General features: G+C 30.6%; 1 protein-coding gene across 1 annotated transcript; it reads right to left on the bottom strand.

Annotated features, from left to right (window-relative positions):
- Positions 1-17,390: 17,390 nt before the first annotated feature.
- Positions 17,391-18,482, bottom strand: LOC112087462. Its single transcript, XM_024157382.1, has 5 exons — positions 18,342-18,482; positions 17,981-18,245; positions 17,818-17,908; positions 17,583-17,710; positions 17,391-17,476 (listed from the first exon to the last, which is right to left on the bottom strand). Exons 1-5 carry the CDS (start codon positions 18,480-18,482, stop codon positions 17,391-17,393), a joined length of 711 nt encoding a protein of 236 aa, XP_024013150.1.
- Positions 18,483-18,496: the final 14 nt, after the last annotated feature.

Here is an 18,496-nt window from a genome sequence, read left to right as displayed (position 1 = left end):
TCAATGTAATGTGGTTTGTTTGATTTTTTTTTTGTTCTTTTCAATTCTTTTTATTTCCCTTTGCGTGATGCACTAAAAGCAAATGTTTGTGATGTGAAATACTTTAATCTTATTGCTCAGTGTGCAAATCTTGTAATCCACTCTTTGTTTTTCTAACCAACAATATCAAAGAAATTTTTTAAAAGTTGATGCTTTTTATTTAGGGAGAATTGATTTGATAATGTCAATTCAAACAGATCTATTGTGGCGAGTCCGATCTTTTTTCAATCAGATTTTATAATGTCAATACTTTTGGATCATACATTATAAAATTACTTTTGGATCATAATGTCAATAATTTAAAATTACTTTTGTTGAACAAGTACGAGAACTGATTTTCTCAATACTTTTGGATTTTATAATGTCAATGTCACATTCAGATCTGAAAATATTGCATTTAACTATAATAATTTAATCAAGGTTGTTTTAAGTTATTTTAATAAAACCAATTAAAAAAGAATATATAATTAAAAAATATTGTTAAAAAGTATTTTTGCAGCTGAAACTCATTCTAGAGCTGATACGTAAGATAAACATTCTGAAACTCGTTGTAGATCCGACATCTAAGCAAACCACTACACAAATAAATATATAGATACATACATAGATTATCGATTTATTAAAGATTATTATATTAATAGAGTTAGATTCATGTACAAGAAATCATCCATGGATTCATTGTGTTATGCCATTATGATGCTGAGACCAAATCCATCGCTTGCCCCAATAATGATGCAATTACGTATGACGAATTACAAATTATCCATTTCAAATTTTATTCACTATGTTAAAAAGTTAAATTCAATAAAATATGATAAAAATATATACGAAATTTTGATTGGACTGGCTCCTTATAGAACCATATTTTAGATTATGTAGAAAAGTACTCAAAGTCCGTATAGAGACAAATTAAGTTTTGCTATATTAATATTATGAAGTAATTATTAGGCAACCCTAGTCCATTTCTTTCGATTCAACAGCAACTAATCAGCTACAAAAATCCATTTTTTATTTGTTTCTGATTTCTATGAACCACAAGTGACATAGATATGTAGCATATTTGAAGTAGAAGATAGGTAAACTTAGAGAAAATCTGTTTGATCAATGGAAAAGAAGAAGAGAATGATGATAGCAAAAAAATAAAAACGTAAAAAAACAGATAATAAATGTAGAAAAAAAATTAAGATTTTCGAAAATATTCAGTTCTGGGCGTTAACCAATTTTCTTAGATTTTCACATATTTTGGTAAAATACGTATTCTACGTTAATGTAAAACTAGATTCAAGCCTGTGCATCCGCACGAGAACTTTTTTTTTTAATTTATCAAATTTTTTAATTTATGTTTTTATTTTTGTGTATATATAATTTTCTAATAAGTGATAAAGATTTTTTTTTTACATATAAGTTGCTTCGACTGATTTAATTTTTTTAGTATATATATGACCGCGATTAGAAAAATATTATTTTAATCCGTTCGTTCATATTAATCTGAAAAGTACAATGATTATAAAAACGTCATTATAACATATTCATTTATATTAATCCAAAAAGAACCGCAATTATTAAAACATAATTCTAACCCATCCATTCATATTATTTATATATTTTATATATTTTAAGTTTGAATATTTAAAATTTTAAACTTATTTAATAAAAATATAAAATAATATATCATTTTCATCTTTTTCATTGAAGCTATTATTTAAATTTGAATATTTATATTAGATCTAAATTAATATTTGATTGATTATTTTTGTAAAAATATAACAATAACTTATTTTATAATTTTTCATAAATAATATAACATATATTTAAGGAAATCTATAAAAAATCTAAATTCAAATTTAAATTTTCTAATTTATTTTAAAATATAAATTAAAAATAAATTATTTTATCAATATTATATTAAATTGACTTGTTTGGTAACATAAATAAAAGTTATCCAAAAACAAAATAGTAGAAAACTATGTAAAATCTGTTTGGATACAAAACATACTTCAATTTTAGTAGTATAGATGAAGATCATATGTAGAATAACTATTCTACAATAATGTAGAATCTGATCTAATAAGTACAATTAATTTTTATGAGAATATAGAACCTTGTGTATTCAGTAGAAGTTATATTCTACCAACATGTAGAGTATAATCTATCCAGTAGATTTTGTAATCTACCGTAATGTAGAATATATGTAACATATAGAAATACGTTTTCCACCAATCAGTAGAATATATAAAGAATTATAGAAAACGAATTCTACAAGCTGGTTGAATATATAAAGAACTATAGAAATTAGATTCTACGTAGACATAGAACATAGAACATGTATTCTACCTTGCGTAGAACGAATTTTAAAAAATATTTTTTAAATATTTTTTTCTTTAAATAATATCCAAAAATATTTTTATTTCTTTTTAGGTATTTTCGAATTTTTAAAAATAATTTATATTATATTTTTCTTATAACTGCTTAACTGATTTAAAAGGACAACTATGTCAAAAATGACAAAAAAATAGAAAACATTAAAAGAACAAATATTAATTGAATTGGCTTATAGAAGCAATTCTCTCTTTTATTTTATTTAATATCTCTCTTGATTTTAACTTTCAAATATTTTTTTGTAGTTTGTAGCCTCAACTGCATACATATTTACATTGATTCTTTATCACCTTTTTGCTTGACTTAATAATTCATTAATAAGCCAAAGTAAGACAACAAAAAGATCAATGTCTAATCGGTATCAGAAAAACATAAAACGCTTACCAGAAAATGACGAAGAAGATGTTCAAATATGCTGTTGGAAAGTAAATCCGCTTTTGAGAAAGATCTGAATACATATAAACAAAAAGGGTTGGGAATAATGAAGAAGGTGTCACATGTTATACGCGAGAGAGTAAAACAAAAAAGGTCAAAAATTATGATAAAAGGGTTTAAGAGACTAAAAACAAAAAATAACAGTATTAACTCAAATTAGATTCTAATCTTGACGTGATTTTTGTTGGCTAAAATAAAAAACAAATTATAAGTTGTATCCAATTAATGTTTAATTCAATGTATATATAAAGTTGAATGTTATGGATGAAATGATATGTGGAGACTAAACATCAATACGTGTGATGTTTATGATATGGAGATGTAGAGTTTAAGTCAATGTTAGCAATCAAGTGGGCAAATTAAAATGCAAATTTGCTAAATGTATATATAGTATAGAAAGCAAAATTGTTGATAGTTTTACAGATTTTAATCAATAAAAGCCCATCAATTTGTATTACAATCATTTGGTATGATAACTTACGTTCTAGTTAAAAGCCTATCAATTTGTATGACAAGATAATATCTTTTCATATAATAAGGTATATATAATAATAATAAAATTAATCTAATTAATAACTTAATTTCCATATTTCTATTACATGATTCGTTATAATTTATTAACGATCATTGATACATATGTAAGCAGATAGTAATTTAGATATGAAAATAAAATATGTTTACAGAAATACATAAACAACCATTGTAAAAAGCCCACATAAATTAATAAGTTCAATATATTAGATTCATAACATAAATATAAATAGGATGACATATCTCCTTTGAACGAAAATGTGCTATAATGTAGTCTGGTTTCATCTGCACATCTTAATTTCCTGGTTTGATATTTGACTTCTTGTCGGCCAGAACGAACCTGTTGATATAAATATAAATAGTTAGCAACTATAAATTATGATTTCATTTAACAATAAAGATAAACAGCTTACATGTACGCAAACTCTTGAACTTCAGTTATCTCTGGGTTGAAAAGAAATCGAGACTGAACTCCTCCATTTCTGACAAAGTGTTCACCTACAAAGAAAAATATAATTGTAGCATTTGACACCGTTATATACTTTAGTAGAAGTTTAGATACCAAATTCAATAATAATAATACATGGGGTATCTAACCTTTATAGAGATCAAGTCTCCACTCACTTAACATAACGAAAATGCGATCAGTCTTTCTCGATTTCAATGAATTATCAAAACAAATTGCGCAGTTATCAAAGGCAAAACATTTGATAACAACATCCCTAAATTTAAAAGTAAATATAACACCAATGAATAATACTTATAAAAATGAATTTGCATAACATATAGAAAATACACTTACTCGAGATCTCTTATATGAAATTCAAGAACTTTCTTTGGCTGGGTTCTTGAAATGGAGTCAAAGTCATTGCCAATGGATATTTCACCAACAAAATAGATCACACCAACCAATTCTATTTTTTTTTTTTAAAAGAAAAGAAGTTAAAATAACATTATGATTCCCTAACATATAACAGACTAAGTATTATTAAGAACAAATAAACTAAATAAATCAATAATGAAAATAAAATATTACCAATAGGAAACACATGATCCACTTTCCTCTTCACAATATCTTCGAATCTGATTAAATTCAAGAAATACCAATTAGATACCGGCTCTTCGCGTATAAAGTCCAGCGTGGTATCTCCAGTAAGAAAGACATTGTAAATATGTTTAGTTGGGCGTTCTTTCCAATTGTTCCAGTCTGAAGATCTGACAATAAAATTGCGAATTTCAAACCATTCTCCTTCGTGACATTCATTTTTGATCCAGTTATTAGCAGACGCATGAATTTTACAGCCCTAGAATGATTACAGATTGTAAAATTCAGAAACTATTAGGGCAAAAATTTTTACTTGCATGCACCAAAAATTCATCTAGCATAAAAGATCAACTTATTAACCTCTTCGTCGGCAAACATGAATTCGACACGATCCCGACCACTGCTGTCTTTCTCAATCCATTTTTTGTAAATAACAACATGTATCACCGGATTTTCTTCCCATGGTGTAAGCTTACTAACTAAGTCATAGTAAGACATAATTCGAGAAGTTCGTGTTTTGAAATTTTGTTTGTTCTGTTAAGCAATAGTCTCTGAAAATGACGAAGTTATACTAAATTATGATCGCAACTGTATAAATAGAATACAAATAAAATGGAACCGTCGTCAAAAACGAAAAGGAGAACTTCTTCGAATTAATTTTAGCACCGGTTTGGTTTTCTTGTTAAACAACAAAAATAATGATTACACCTATCGTAGCAACTAATGACATTTATATACATTGAATGCAACATACTTTTCTATATTGTATTAATTCATGACAAATTTTTTTTGAGATTCATATTCCAAAATATATACATAAATATTCGTTTTTCTATGTTAGAACTGAAAGTAGTTTAAATGATATAAAATTTATATTTCATTTAATCGAAAATTCATTTTCACATTTAATACATTAGAGTAAATAGTATAATTATTGGTTATACATTTTAGATATCGAATAAAAATCACTCCGATAACTGAAATAAAATAAGACTTAGTTCGTTATTATATGTTAGGAGTGAAAGTAGTTTATGATTACAGTTTTTAGTTTCTATCTTATATAATAACCGTTTCACACCTAACAATATAAAATTATATTAAATAGCGACGATTCATTTATTATATTGGTTATCTTAAATTAAAATATAAAATACATTGATCTTTAGTGTAATGATTACCATGCAGAAAAACAAAGTGTCTAGTATCTCACATATGTAGCATAAGTTACAAAATATGGCTATAAGTTTTTTTAGTAATTATTAAATAAAAAGAACAGACGAAGTTGTTGTAGTTAAACAACAACAAAAATAATTAACATATACATTATATATTTCTATATTATCAAAGAATATCAAATATATATAACAAAATTAATGCATATGTATACTTCTAATTACTGGTTATTATCGTCATCAAATTATAAATCATATTTATTCAATTTATTATATGGTTTCATTAGTATTGCAACTCCAATCGATTACCGAGACAATAATCATTACTATTGAGAAGTTAAAAAGCTAACGTTATGACTGTTTATTCTGTAGCATGCATATGCTTTGTAGTGCAGTTATGGACACCTGTTTTATATATATGTTAACGTATAATATATTAATTGAACATAAATTATAATTATACGTATGTGATCATTTGATTTTTAAAATAATAGGTATAACACAAGAGAGAATCAATCAGAAATCATTATATCGAGAAATTATAGAATAATAAGTTACTATAAAACAGAAAAATACAGAATCTAAATATTAAAATTCTAATTTTATCCTAAAAAAATACATCGTCTTCCCATCAAGCTTGTTTGGATAGCTGCAAATTAAATAAAAAGTTCTCATACATAAGCATATGGAACTAACTTGAAAATTTATCAATTTTTGTGACGACTGTAGACACAATAAATAACAATATATGAATACTCGTTGATGCTGAATTGTCTTCACGGCTAAGGATTACTCCAAAATCTTCAATATCATACCATTGACTTTCAACCAGCAAACAATCAAAATGATTAATGAATTTTTTGTTCACTCTTGCTTCTATAGTATGTCCTTAACACAATACAAATAAAAAGTTTATGAGCAAATATAATATTAGTTCAGTAGTATACGCAACAAAACAATAAATTCATATAGTAAGATATTATATTGAAGTAACCTTTGGATCAGACAAAATAAGGGGAAAGCGGCCTATTCATGCCTCAATTGGCTTCCCTGGTACCTTTTGCTACCTGTACTTTTTAGCTGTGCTTACGCATACCTCAACTTCTAAAAATGTGAATTTTCATACCTGTACTTTAATTTGTTTGGCTAATTCATGCATTGACTAATACTCTGTTAGTCAACCCCGTTAATATGTTAACGGACGCTGACTCATCTGCCACGTGGGAATCCTTGTTGGAAGGGACAATACAACGTCGTCTTGTATGAAATTGGGTTTCAAAAAAAATCCGCAAACTCAGAGACTCGAACCCACGACCTGTTTGCGTTATAACCAAGCCCATAACCAGTAGACTATGTGTGCTAATCGATAAACCATCCCCAGTTAATATATGTAAAACAACTTCACAATCCTCATTTAAAAAACAAGTAATACAACGTTGTATTGTATGAAACTGGGTTTTAAAAAAATGTGCAAACTCTTGAACTCGAACCCCTGCACTGAGTGCAATTAAACGGAGCCCAGAACCAGTAGACTATGTATGCTAATCGATAAACCATCTTAGAATTAATTAATATAAAACAATTCTCATAACCATTATTAAAAAAAATGAGACGACGTCGTTTGGGTTTTATTACTCTTAACCAGAATCGATCTTCTTCTTCTTCTTCCAAAGCTTCTCCCTTCGAATTGATCCCGATTTTGGACGACGATGGTGGCAGATATGGTTGAGCTTGATGAAATTGGTTGAAGGAGAAGAATTTGAGGAAAATTCCGAATCTGGGGACTCAATTTCCCTGAAAAATGAGGTACTTTGAAAATCTAGGGTTTAGGTTTTCAATCTAATTTTCAAATTTTATATTTGTTTTCAATTTTTTAATCGTTTTGCAATATTATATTCATGTCTTAAGCAATTCTAAACCCCTAAACTCTAGTTGAGAAGTTATCCCCAATTTTGAACATAGACATCGACGAAGAAGAGGAGAAAGAATATCGATCCTTCTTAACACACGTAAAAGTAATACGACGTCGTATTACTTTTTTTTAAATGAGGGTTGTGAAGTTATTTTATATATATTAACTGGGGATGATTTATCAATTAGCACATATAGTCTAGTGGTTCTGGGCTCTGTTATAACACAAACAGGTTGTGGGTTCAAGGGCCCAAGTTTGCGGATTTTTTTTAAACCCAGTTTCATATAAAACGACGTCGTATTGCCCGTTCCAACAAGGATTCCCACGTGGCAAATGAGTCAGCGTCCGTTAACAGATTAACGGGGTTGACTAACGGAGAATTAGTCAAGACATGAATTAGCCAAACAAATTAAAGTATAGGTACGAAAATTCACATTTTTAGAAGTTGAGGTATGCGTAAGCACAGCTAAAAAGTACAGGTAGCAAATGGTACCAGAGAAGCCAGTTGAGGCATGAATAGGCCGCTTTCCCGACAAAATAAGCATTAGAGTGACACCGTCATGTAAAATCCATTCCTTTCACTTTCGAACGATCTTAACTCGAATCTTCCAGTCTGAGGTATGAGTGTTCAAATCTGAAATGTAGTCGTAGCCAAACATAATATCAAACAATAGTAATTACAACTTTACTGTATGCCTTCTAAAATATTACTTAAATAGTGGTGAACAAATTTTTAATCTCCGACGATGTAGGATTTAAAGAATATAGGTAAGATACTCAGGATAGTAAAGTGAATATTATAATAACAACGCCTATATATTTAAAGAAATTTAAAAAATCACTGAAGAAGAGTAGAACATAATTTGGAATTTATATGGTATTGTTAAATATCGTACGAATAAATACTTAGATATATGTCCTTCAAACACTTATTACATTTAATACTATAAATATACAAAAATATTCCATTATAGTTGTACACATACCTTAATAGTATTGATGAAAATATCCTATGTTTAAATTAAGTATCGATGAGTTATTGCATAAAGCAAACATCCAAAATAAATATAATGTCAGTTTATCATTAAAGCGTACAACAATATAATGAATTTGTTATATAAATACCGAAAGCTTTATGGGTTTATCAAATATATATTCATACAATATTGTATGGACCAAATTATATAATTTGCGTTTACTTCTAAACATGGAGATATAGATTATATGCGAAGATAATATATAAACAGACACAGATGAAGCTATAAGTAGTAAAGAAATATTAAAAGCTTTATTTCATTTCAGTTTTCGTAAAATGCACATCGTTATTGATTATTTTGGCTACATATAAAAGCCAAAATGTTATGAAAAATAAAAATAATTATCAATAAACTTAATACTGAATACTTAAAAAGATAAACGAATCATTGATCTTCAAATGGGACAAATGCTCTAGCAAGACAAGCTTCTCTGATTGTGGGATGAGTAACACCATGAACAATCTTAATATTATCATAAGATGTAGGACCTCTTACGATGTGCAACAATAACCACAAGTAAAAAAGCTCGGAATCTTCAATGGGACACTTCTTAAGTATCTCGGATTGACCAACACCACGTTTTCTGAGTCTCCATTCTTTAAGTCTGGCATTCCACACAATTTGGTAGGAACTTCAGTGTATAGAATGTGTCGACCATTTTGGTACTTCTGGTTACATTCCATCCAAGCCATAAATTTGCTTTTCGTAATGACTTTACCGTGTCTGACGTTGGTTTCGCCAAGAGATAAAGGAAGATGGTAATCCATCATTTCTAGTAAAAAAACAAAACATATGTAAGTGTAAACCTTAAGTAGTAAAACTAAAATTATCGAGAAAAACTAAAAAACCTGGCATGTTAGTTTTCAAAACAAACAATTGAGCAAATGGACTGTATTAAGAAGTAATATGATAAACTTTCGTCCACAGTCTGATACCTATATATAGTTAGTATTATCTAGGGTTTTTAAACTACCATACCAAACCAGTAAAGAAATATTTGTTTGCTGTATACGAATATATCCTAATAAAAGAAACTATAAAAATAAGTGGGAGAAGTTGGAAACAAATATATGATACCATTAACTTTGGTAGTTATAAATAAGAAGAACCAAATCTAATTAATATTGTTCATTTAACAAAATAGTTGTTTCAATTTAAAATAGGAAATATAAACAGCTACCAAATATATAGGTACATTGTTTTACTTAAGTAATAATATAAATATATTTTTTGATATCGAAAAGCGAAACAATATCAAACATAAATATAAGAGAATATGTTTTGTCAGTTGGAAATGTGATGAACCATTAAACTACTTAATAGGGATAATTATATTGTATAATAAATGAGACTTATTTATTTCAAGATGATTTAAATTGAACGTCTGAATGTTTTTTAATGTTTTAATTTTATTTGGTATATTGTTAAGTTTATTGGGTCGAATTTTACAATATTGATAATTGACATTGTGTGTGGGTACAGTGTTACTAATTTTGGGCCAAATAGTATGTTATTAGTTTAAGAATTGGATTGTGTCTTAAAATTGCCTCATATTTGCAGTTATAAATTCAACGTAATTATAATTAGGTATGTATAATGAAGAAAGTGTAGATGAAGAATACATGTAATTATGAATAGATACATTAATTTTATGTTTTTAAGTTATTCATCGAAATGTGACATATATGAACATATTTTATAGATTATATGCGAAGATGTATTCATTTATTTCGAAATGTATCTTCGTTTGGAAATTATGATAAATCAGTCAAATGTTATTTAATATGTTTTAATTATAAACGATTTTTGGAGAATATGAAACACAGCGAAGAAAAATGAGGAGTCCACTACAAGAAAAACATCATTTTACAACGGTCAAAATGGTCGTTATTTCGTCGTAATAGGGCTATTACGACGGACTACCGACGATTTCGAAATCGTCGTAATAGATAAATCATCGTAAAATCGTCGTATAATTTACGACGGTTACGTTTCGTCGTAACATCAAAGGAAAAAGATCGTCGTAAATGCGTCGTACAGTTTACGACGATTTTACATCGAATTGCGTCGACTTGATTTTCGCCTGGACCGTCGTTAAGTGGTCGTTAATAATCGACGTAAGATCGTCGTAAAATATACGACGCAAAAATCGTTGTAAATCAAACGTAAAGTATTTAATCATTTCGTCGTAAAATCGTCGTAAAACACGGACGTATAATCATCGTGTTTGTCGTCGTACATTTTGGTCGTAAATTCGTCGTACTATTTACGACAAATGTACGACGGTTTTATAAAATAATAATAATTATATTACGACGATTATACAACGTTTAATATAATTGAAAATTAAAAAAAAAATTAATTCGAATTAAAATTTAAATTAAAAATTATAATTTACAATATAAATTTTAATTAAATTTCAAATTAAAATTAATTGTAGTATTTACAAAAAAAAACCCTACAGCTCTAAATCTAAATCTACATCAATATCGTCGATCCCGTCACCGGCCTGCTCCCCATCGTCCTCGACGTGTTCTTTGCCGGGTCTTCGGTTAGATGCTTCCGCCGGCGCCTGATCTTCGGTTCTAGGAGGATCAACCCCGAGAGACCGGAACATCTCCTCGTCCGTCTGCACCGGTGGTTGCCTCCTAGTAGATGACCCGGCAGACGATCCGACAACCCCATCAGCCCGCAGCCTGTCCAACTGCGCCATCAACACCGGGTTGTCGGCTCCCATGATCTCGAAGAGACCGTACAGCTGGTCGATCCTCGTCTCGTAACGGGTCTGCATCTGATCGATCTCCTGGCGGATAACCGGATCCGGGACTCGGACGTGACCAGTCGTTGTAGCTCTCGGGGTATCACGGATGGACCCCATCCCTAATACCCGCCCATTTTTCTTTGGGGCAACCTAAAAATATTTAAAAACATTATGGTTAAAAATTAAATTTAAATTAAAATTACATTAATTAAATATATTAATTGAATTTACCTCTTCGAATATCTTGTCAATCTCCGCCACCGTCAGCGCCGGGGTCGATTGGACCGAGCTATCTCCGGGAGACGTTGGACGCGCCTGCTGATTCAGTTGTGTCTGCCGCTCCTCGATCGCCACACAGGCGGCGTTGTAGATCTCCTCCGCCCGAGGATCCGTGAATTCGCCGTTCTGCTTTTTATGCGTCTCGGCGAAAACCTTCGTCATCGGAGGAAGTTCTCCTCCGTTTTCTTCGACCTACAAAATCAAAATGAAAAAATTTATAAGACAAATAAGGGTTAATTATTTAAAAACAAAAAAAAAAAAATTTTAATTTACTTACCATCATAAGGCGTCTTCCGGCAAAAGGAATCTGGCCGGAAGTGTGCGGGACGTTCTTCCGATTTCTCGCATCGTCAGTAGCGTTCCTGAAAAATATTTTTATTAGAATATATTATAAGAAGAAAAACAGATAATGTAATTATTAAGGGAATTAAATTACCTAGATCCGGAACACTTGGCGGCAGTAGTCTGGTTGTGCGGATCCAACCAGTACTTGACAAGACCCCGCCAGACGGAATTGGCCATAGGTGCCGGCTTGGCCTTGTCGCCGTCCACCTCCCACTTCCGTTTCCAGTCGGAAACGGTGTTGTTGAGGCGGAATTTGACCTTCTCCTTGACTTACCATTGTCTTTTGTTCTTCCCGCTACGTTCATAACTGTATGCATGATGTTATCAAAAAAGTTTTTTTCAATGTGCATGACATCAAGATTGTGTCTGAGCAGATGATCTTTCTAATAAGGTAGTTGCCAAAAGATACTTTTCTTGTGCCAATTATGATGAACTCCATAACCTTCAGGCATATTTGCAGGAGTGTGCCAGTTTCCCCCACGCGTTACTGTTTCCTCTGCCCTCCAATGATCGATTTGCGCCTGTATATCAGCTCCTGTTAAATTAATGGGTGTAGGGACATGTACACTTTTGTTCTTCATAAATAACCTCTTGTTCCTCCGATATGGATGGTTATCCGGTAAAAACCTCCGGTGACAATCAAACCAACAAGTTTTTCTACCATGTTTTAGCTGAAACGCATCAGTTCGATGAAGACAATAAGGACAAGATAGCCTCCCATGTGTAGTCCATCCTGATAGCATACCATAAGCGGGGAAATCGCTTATTGTCCACATAAGCACAGGCCGCATAGTAAAATTTTTCCTCGTAGAACAGTCATATGTACGAACGCCAGTATACCATAACTGATTCAACTCATGTATGAGTGGCTGCAGAAATACATCGAGAGCTCGCTTCGGATGATTTGGACCTGGAACCAAAATACTTAGGAAAAGAAATTCCCTTTGCATGCACAAATCTGGAGGAAGGTTATAAGGAGTTAGGATTACTGGCCATAATGAATATTGTCTAGCAGACATACCAAATGGACTAAAACCATCAGTGCACAGACCAAGATAGACATTCCGTTTGAACTTAGCAAAATCTGGGTATACCATATTGAAGTGTTTCCATGCCTTTGCATCTGATGGATGAACAACTTCTCCATCTACTTGTGTATGTTCCGCATGCCATCTCATTGATGCAGCTGTCCTTTCAGATTGATAAAGCCGTTTTAACCTATCAGTTATAGGGAGATACAACATACGTTAGTACGGTATCCTTTTACGCCCACCAGTTTGCGGCCTGTATCTTGGTTTTTGGCAAATCGACATTCTTCCAGCTGATTATCATCTTTCCAAAAAATCATACAGTTGTCAACACATACATCTATCATCTCAGAAGGTAGACCAAGACTAAAAATCAACTTCTGAATTTCATAGTATGTTTCCGCTGCCAAGTTATCCTCCGGTAGATATTCTTTCAGAAGATCAACCCAATCATCCATGCAAACCTCAGCCAGGTTATGATCTGTTTTAATTGACATCATCCTAGCTGCCAACGATAATTTAGACAAGCCTTCTCTACATCCTTCGTAGATTGGCTGATTAGCATTGTCTAACAAATCATAAAATCGTTTGGCATCTACATTATGTTCCTCAACAGCATTACCAGTATGCGTTTCATGAAATGCATCAGTCATCATTTCGTGCATCTTATCATGATCTACACTTTGATCATATTGATACTGATTAGGCTGATGACCATAATTCGATTCATCAATATCAACATGACTTTGATAATTACTACTACTACCAGCATTCCCATGAGTATTACTGCCATATCCTTCTCTGTGTAGATACCAAACAAAATATTGCGGCATAAACCCTCTATTTAATAAATGCGTCCACACGGTTTTGGTTAGTGTATACCTCGTATTCTTGCATTTCAAACAAGGACAAAACATCTTCCCACTATCTTTCGTTCTCTCCATATTTGTAGCCTGAAACATAAATATTTCTAACCCGTTCTTGAACTCTTCTGTCAACGCCCCATCTGAATCTTTACGCATATACATCCAACTTCTTAGCTCGTATATAGACATCTTGAAAATAAACTCAAAATAATATCTCTTTTTATTGATTAGAAAATAAAGGAGGTGGTCTCTTGTGTCACGTCTAGCCACGTGAATGGAGTAAATTAACCTTATAATATTATTACTTCTTTTTTTCAAAGTAATATAAGTCCTAATTCGGGTTTCCAGCAATGGACAACCCAATATATAAGGATTTACAACACTATACTAAAATTTAAAAGACCTATAATGGGTCTCCAAGATGAAGATGCTCTTATGTTTGAATGATGATGTGTTGTGATTGAATGAAGGAATGAAGATCTATAGGAAAATTTCGGGCTTTACAACGCTTTTACGACAACTTTTTACGACGATTTTACATTCAACAATAATATTACGACGAGTTTACGACGATTATGCGATAAAATCTTTCATCTACAAATGTTAGGTAAACATGTTTTAAATGTTTTTCACCTAACTTCTTTTTCGACGTAAAATCGTCGTAATATGTACATCGAAATGCAGTCGTCGTATATTCGTCGTAATTTTGCATCGAATTTACGACGATTTTACATTTACTAGCAAATCTCTCGTTATCGATGTATATTCGTCGTAATTCGTCGTAAATTGTACGTCGAGTTTACGACGATTTTATTATACGACAGTGTTACGATGGTTTTTAAATTAGACGTAACATCGTCGTAAAATCGTTGTAAGTTTGCGACGATTTTAAAACCGTCGTAATGGACCGTTGGAAAACGATTGTTTTCTTGTAGTGGTCACTCTCTAAGAATTCTATATATACACACCATAAGAGAATTTTGATCAAATAACCAAGCAAACAATTACTCACTTAAACACAACCCATACTACAATTATTCTTCTGATGTGATCCTCACATAGACGTACAAAAAATATGTTTACATGAAAGAAAAATACACGTTTTCCTACATAATATTTCTTGTGCATCTGTGAAGAATCACATCAGTATAAGTAGTTTTATTCATTGTTTCGCCACAGAGTTATTGTAATTATATTACATATGAATGCTCACTTTCGACTGGAAGTATACTGTTATACCAACTTTTGGATAGAGTATTGACAGTGTACTTATTGAAGAGTGAGATACAAGTTATTTTGCTCAGTAGTTAAACAGAAATGTATACCGTTTTCTATAAGTTTTTGCTATTGTAGATTTTTTATTATTCACTGGAATTTTTAGAAAAAACTCTAATTATGTAGAAAATTGTTATTTACCTCGAATGAGATCCAATATTGTGTAAAAAATACAAACCTTTTAATTGGGATTTTTTAATTTGAACTATAACGATTTTCCTATTTCTAGGATTGTTAGAATTATTATTTCTCATTTGCAATTATCTCAAATACCAAAAAATCGCATTTTATATAATTTATGTATTTTAGTTAAAATTGAAATTTAAAGAGTTGTTTAATTTTATCAAAGATTTCCAAAATTTGAGATTATGTTACCATATATTGCGGTTTAAATCAAACTGTAAAGAGGAAAATCCAAAAATTTAAATATTTTTGTATGAGCTAATTTGTGTGAATTGGACGAAGAAGACGTGTGTAAATATTATATCCATATATCAAAAACGAAAGTTAAAAAGTCAAACTGGTTGGTTGAAACAGTATTCCAAATAAAACATAGAAAATTGTTGACATTGAATATTTTATAACTATCCTATCCTATATAAAATAAGAGTTCCTTCGATTATAAACATACTTCTTAAATTTTCTCTTACACCTTCAACGCCTGATAAGAGATTACACAAAAATGGAGAATCACCAAGAAAAACGTTATGATGAAAACGGAATACTGAAAATTAATCCATCACCATTGAACATGAGATTTGGTGTGGAAGAAACACCATCACCTCCTCCAATTTCTGAATCAGAGATTAAGGAAACTAATATGTGGGAAGAGATGAATGACTTTCTCAGCAAATCAACTGTGAATGCTATCGAGGTTTCTTCTGAGGTAATTTAAACTTTAAATTATTCGTTTTTATTGATGATTTCTGTATAATTAAATGTTTATATGAATATGTAATATCTGCAGCCTGATGAAGAAATATTGACTGATGATCCAAAGAAACGTTGCAAGAACGGAAAACACGATCTCCGTCTAGATCTGGAGATAGGTTTGAAATGTATAGAATGCAGTTTCGTTAAGACAGAGATCCGGTACCTAGATAAATCTCAGTGGGTAAGCTGTTAATATTCCATTAATACATTGATTTGTTTAACTAATATGTTTGAAGCTAACAACATTATATGTTTTTGAATCTTACAGGCACATAAGAATAAACGTGGAAGGAGAAACTTTTGAGTTTAGCTAAAATTATCTCTGTTTTTTTTATTTTGGTACCTTAATTATCTATCTTTATTGGAATTATCTAAGCATATTGCTACAATAAATTGTATTATATTGATTCAAATAAAAAATAATTATTTTCCCAAATCACTTTCTCATATATATGTATTGATTCGTAAGATTATAATCTCATCTGCTACATTGATTATAATCCACACACATTAAAACATCGATAATTTATATAACATTTTACACTCAACTCTAAATGTTATGAGAAACGCTTAACGTCAGTTGTCAGCACTGAAATGAAAACGTCAAAATCGGAATTAATTTCAATTTACTCTTACATGTAAAGTTGTTAATAGATCAATAGTGAGCATTTGAACCAAAAAAAAAGATCAATAGTGAGCATTGGATGAAATTGCCTAAGAAGCGTTATAGTTGCATCGTTTGGCATAGTTATAAATAAGCAAATTCATAAAGGTAAGTAATAAATGTAATGTCGAAGTCTACTTACATAAATCGTTATGGTACTAAAATTGGCATAATATAAAAAATGGCCGTTACTATATTGTAGTAGTATACTTTGGTAATGTTTTATTATTATGGAAATGTGCAATATTCGATAGAAGAAAATGTCTATAAAGGAAGTAACCTTTCTAAAATCAAATGGATTCTATATAAAGATGGTATATGTTATATCCAAAACTATACATATATACATGTAAAATATATAAACAATAAATACAGTGATATTAAATGACATAAGTAAATTGACAATTAAACATTACCATAAATAAATATTAAATAAGTCATTACAAATATACGAAAGTAGGTTCAAATCCATCCCAGTTTTATGGGAAAATATTACATAATGGGAATGTTTAACAGTTACAAGAAAATATAAGTACATAATAAGAATTAAAATTATGGCCAGCTCAGATCTCTATGGATTTCGATAAAAAGAAGCCTGACCAAAAATAATTTCAAGTTAACAATTGAAAAAAGATTAAAATAAACCATAAAACATATTATATATATATTAATACCAATTAGAAAAATTATCAGTTAAGATAATCAGAAACCTCTTTTATGTGAGGATTGAAAAGTAGTTCAGAATGGTCTCCAGCATTCCTTATGCGATATCTCTCTGTATGATTTTAAAATATAAAGAGCACACATGTTAGAAGCCAAATTATCATATTAACAAAGTGGAATTGAATGTTCCCACTCGATTGTAAAATTTAATTACTAACCTTCAGAATCATAGGTCAGACGAAACATGCGCAAAGTCAAGATTGTTTCATTAGTACCTATGTCTTCCCATTTCTTCCAGAAATTCAGAGCAGTCTTCCCAATGAGTGTTATGTCCATATCAACATAACTAAACCAAAAAATTATATTACCACAACATTAACAAAAATACATATGTACAATATAAGACAAATTATTAGCCTTTACATATATAGATGATAATATAAAACATCTTACTTCATGTCCCTTATCAACATAATCATCTCGTAGGGATCATCAATGTCAGTACTTAGTTCATCATCAACATAGATGATTACGCCGATCAAGTCTACAAAGAAAAAAATTTCATTACACAATATTTATAATAATTCTTAAATTGAATAAATGTGAGAAGCCTAACCGATAGAATACTCAGTAGGGAAATTCCCTCGGATAATGACATCACATGGCATAAAATCTATCATATACTTAGGATTGACTTGAAAGGTCTTGTCTACAACAGTATCGGCGTTCATGTTGATGAAGTGGTAGTTTATAGTATTTCTGAATGATCCGAACGCATTGACAACGCTGAAGAATTTGACATAATTCCATTCTCGTTCTTTAACCTTTGGACCGAGCGAAGGGATAAGATCCTGATCTATCGATGCCTCTATTTTGTAGCCCTAAATTCGTGAACCAAATAATCATTTCAGATATTCATGTGTTTAAATGTTCATAACATGCAATAGAATAAAAAAACTTCAAAAAGATGAACTTACATTTTCGTCACCGAGGATAAGATGCAATTCCTGGCGTTGATTACGGTAGTTGAAGTGTTCCCAAACTCGTAGAACTTTTATAAAAATTCTGGAGTCAGGTTTTGTGGGAGAAAGATACTCAAGAGTACAATAGCGAGGCATGTTTGAGGAAAGTG

This window comes from Eutrema salsugineum, unplaced genomic scaffold (assembly GCF_000478725.1).
Source record: "Eutrema salsugineum unplaced genomic scaffold, Eutsalg1_0 scaffold_17, whole genome shotgun sequence".
Lineage (NCBI taxonomy): Eukaryota > Viridiplantae > Streptophyta > Magnoliopsida > Brassicales > Brassicaceae > Eutrema > Eutrema salsugineum.
This window is presented reverse-complemented; position numbering and strand designations above follow the sequence as displayed.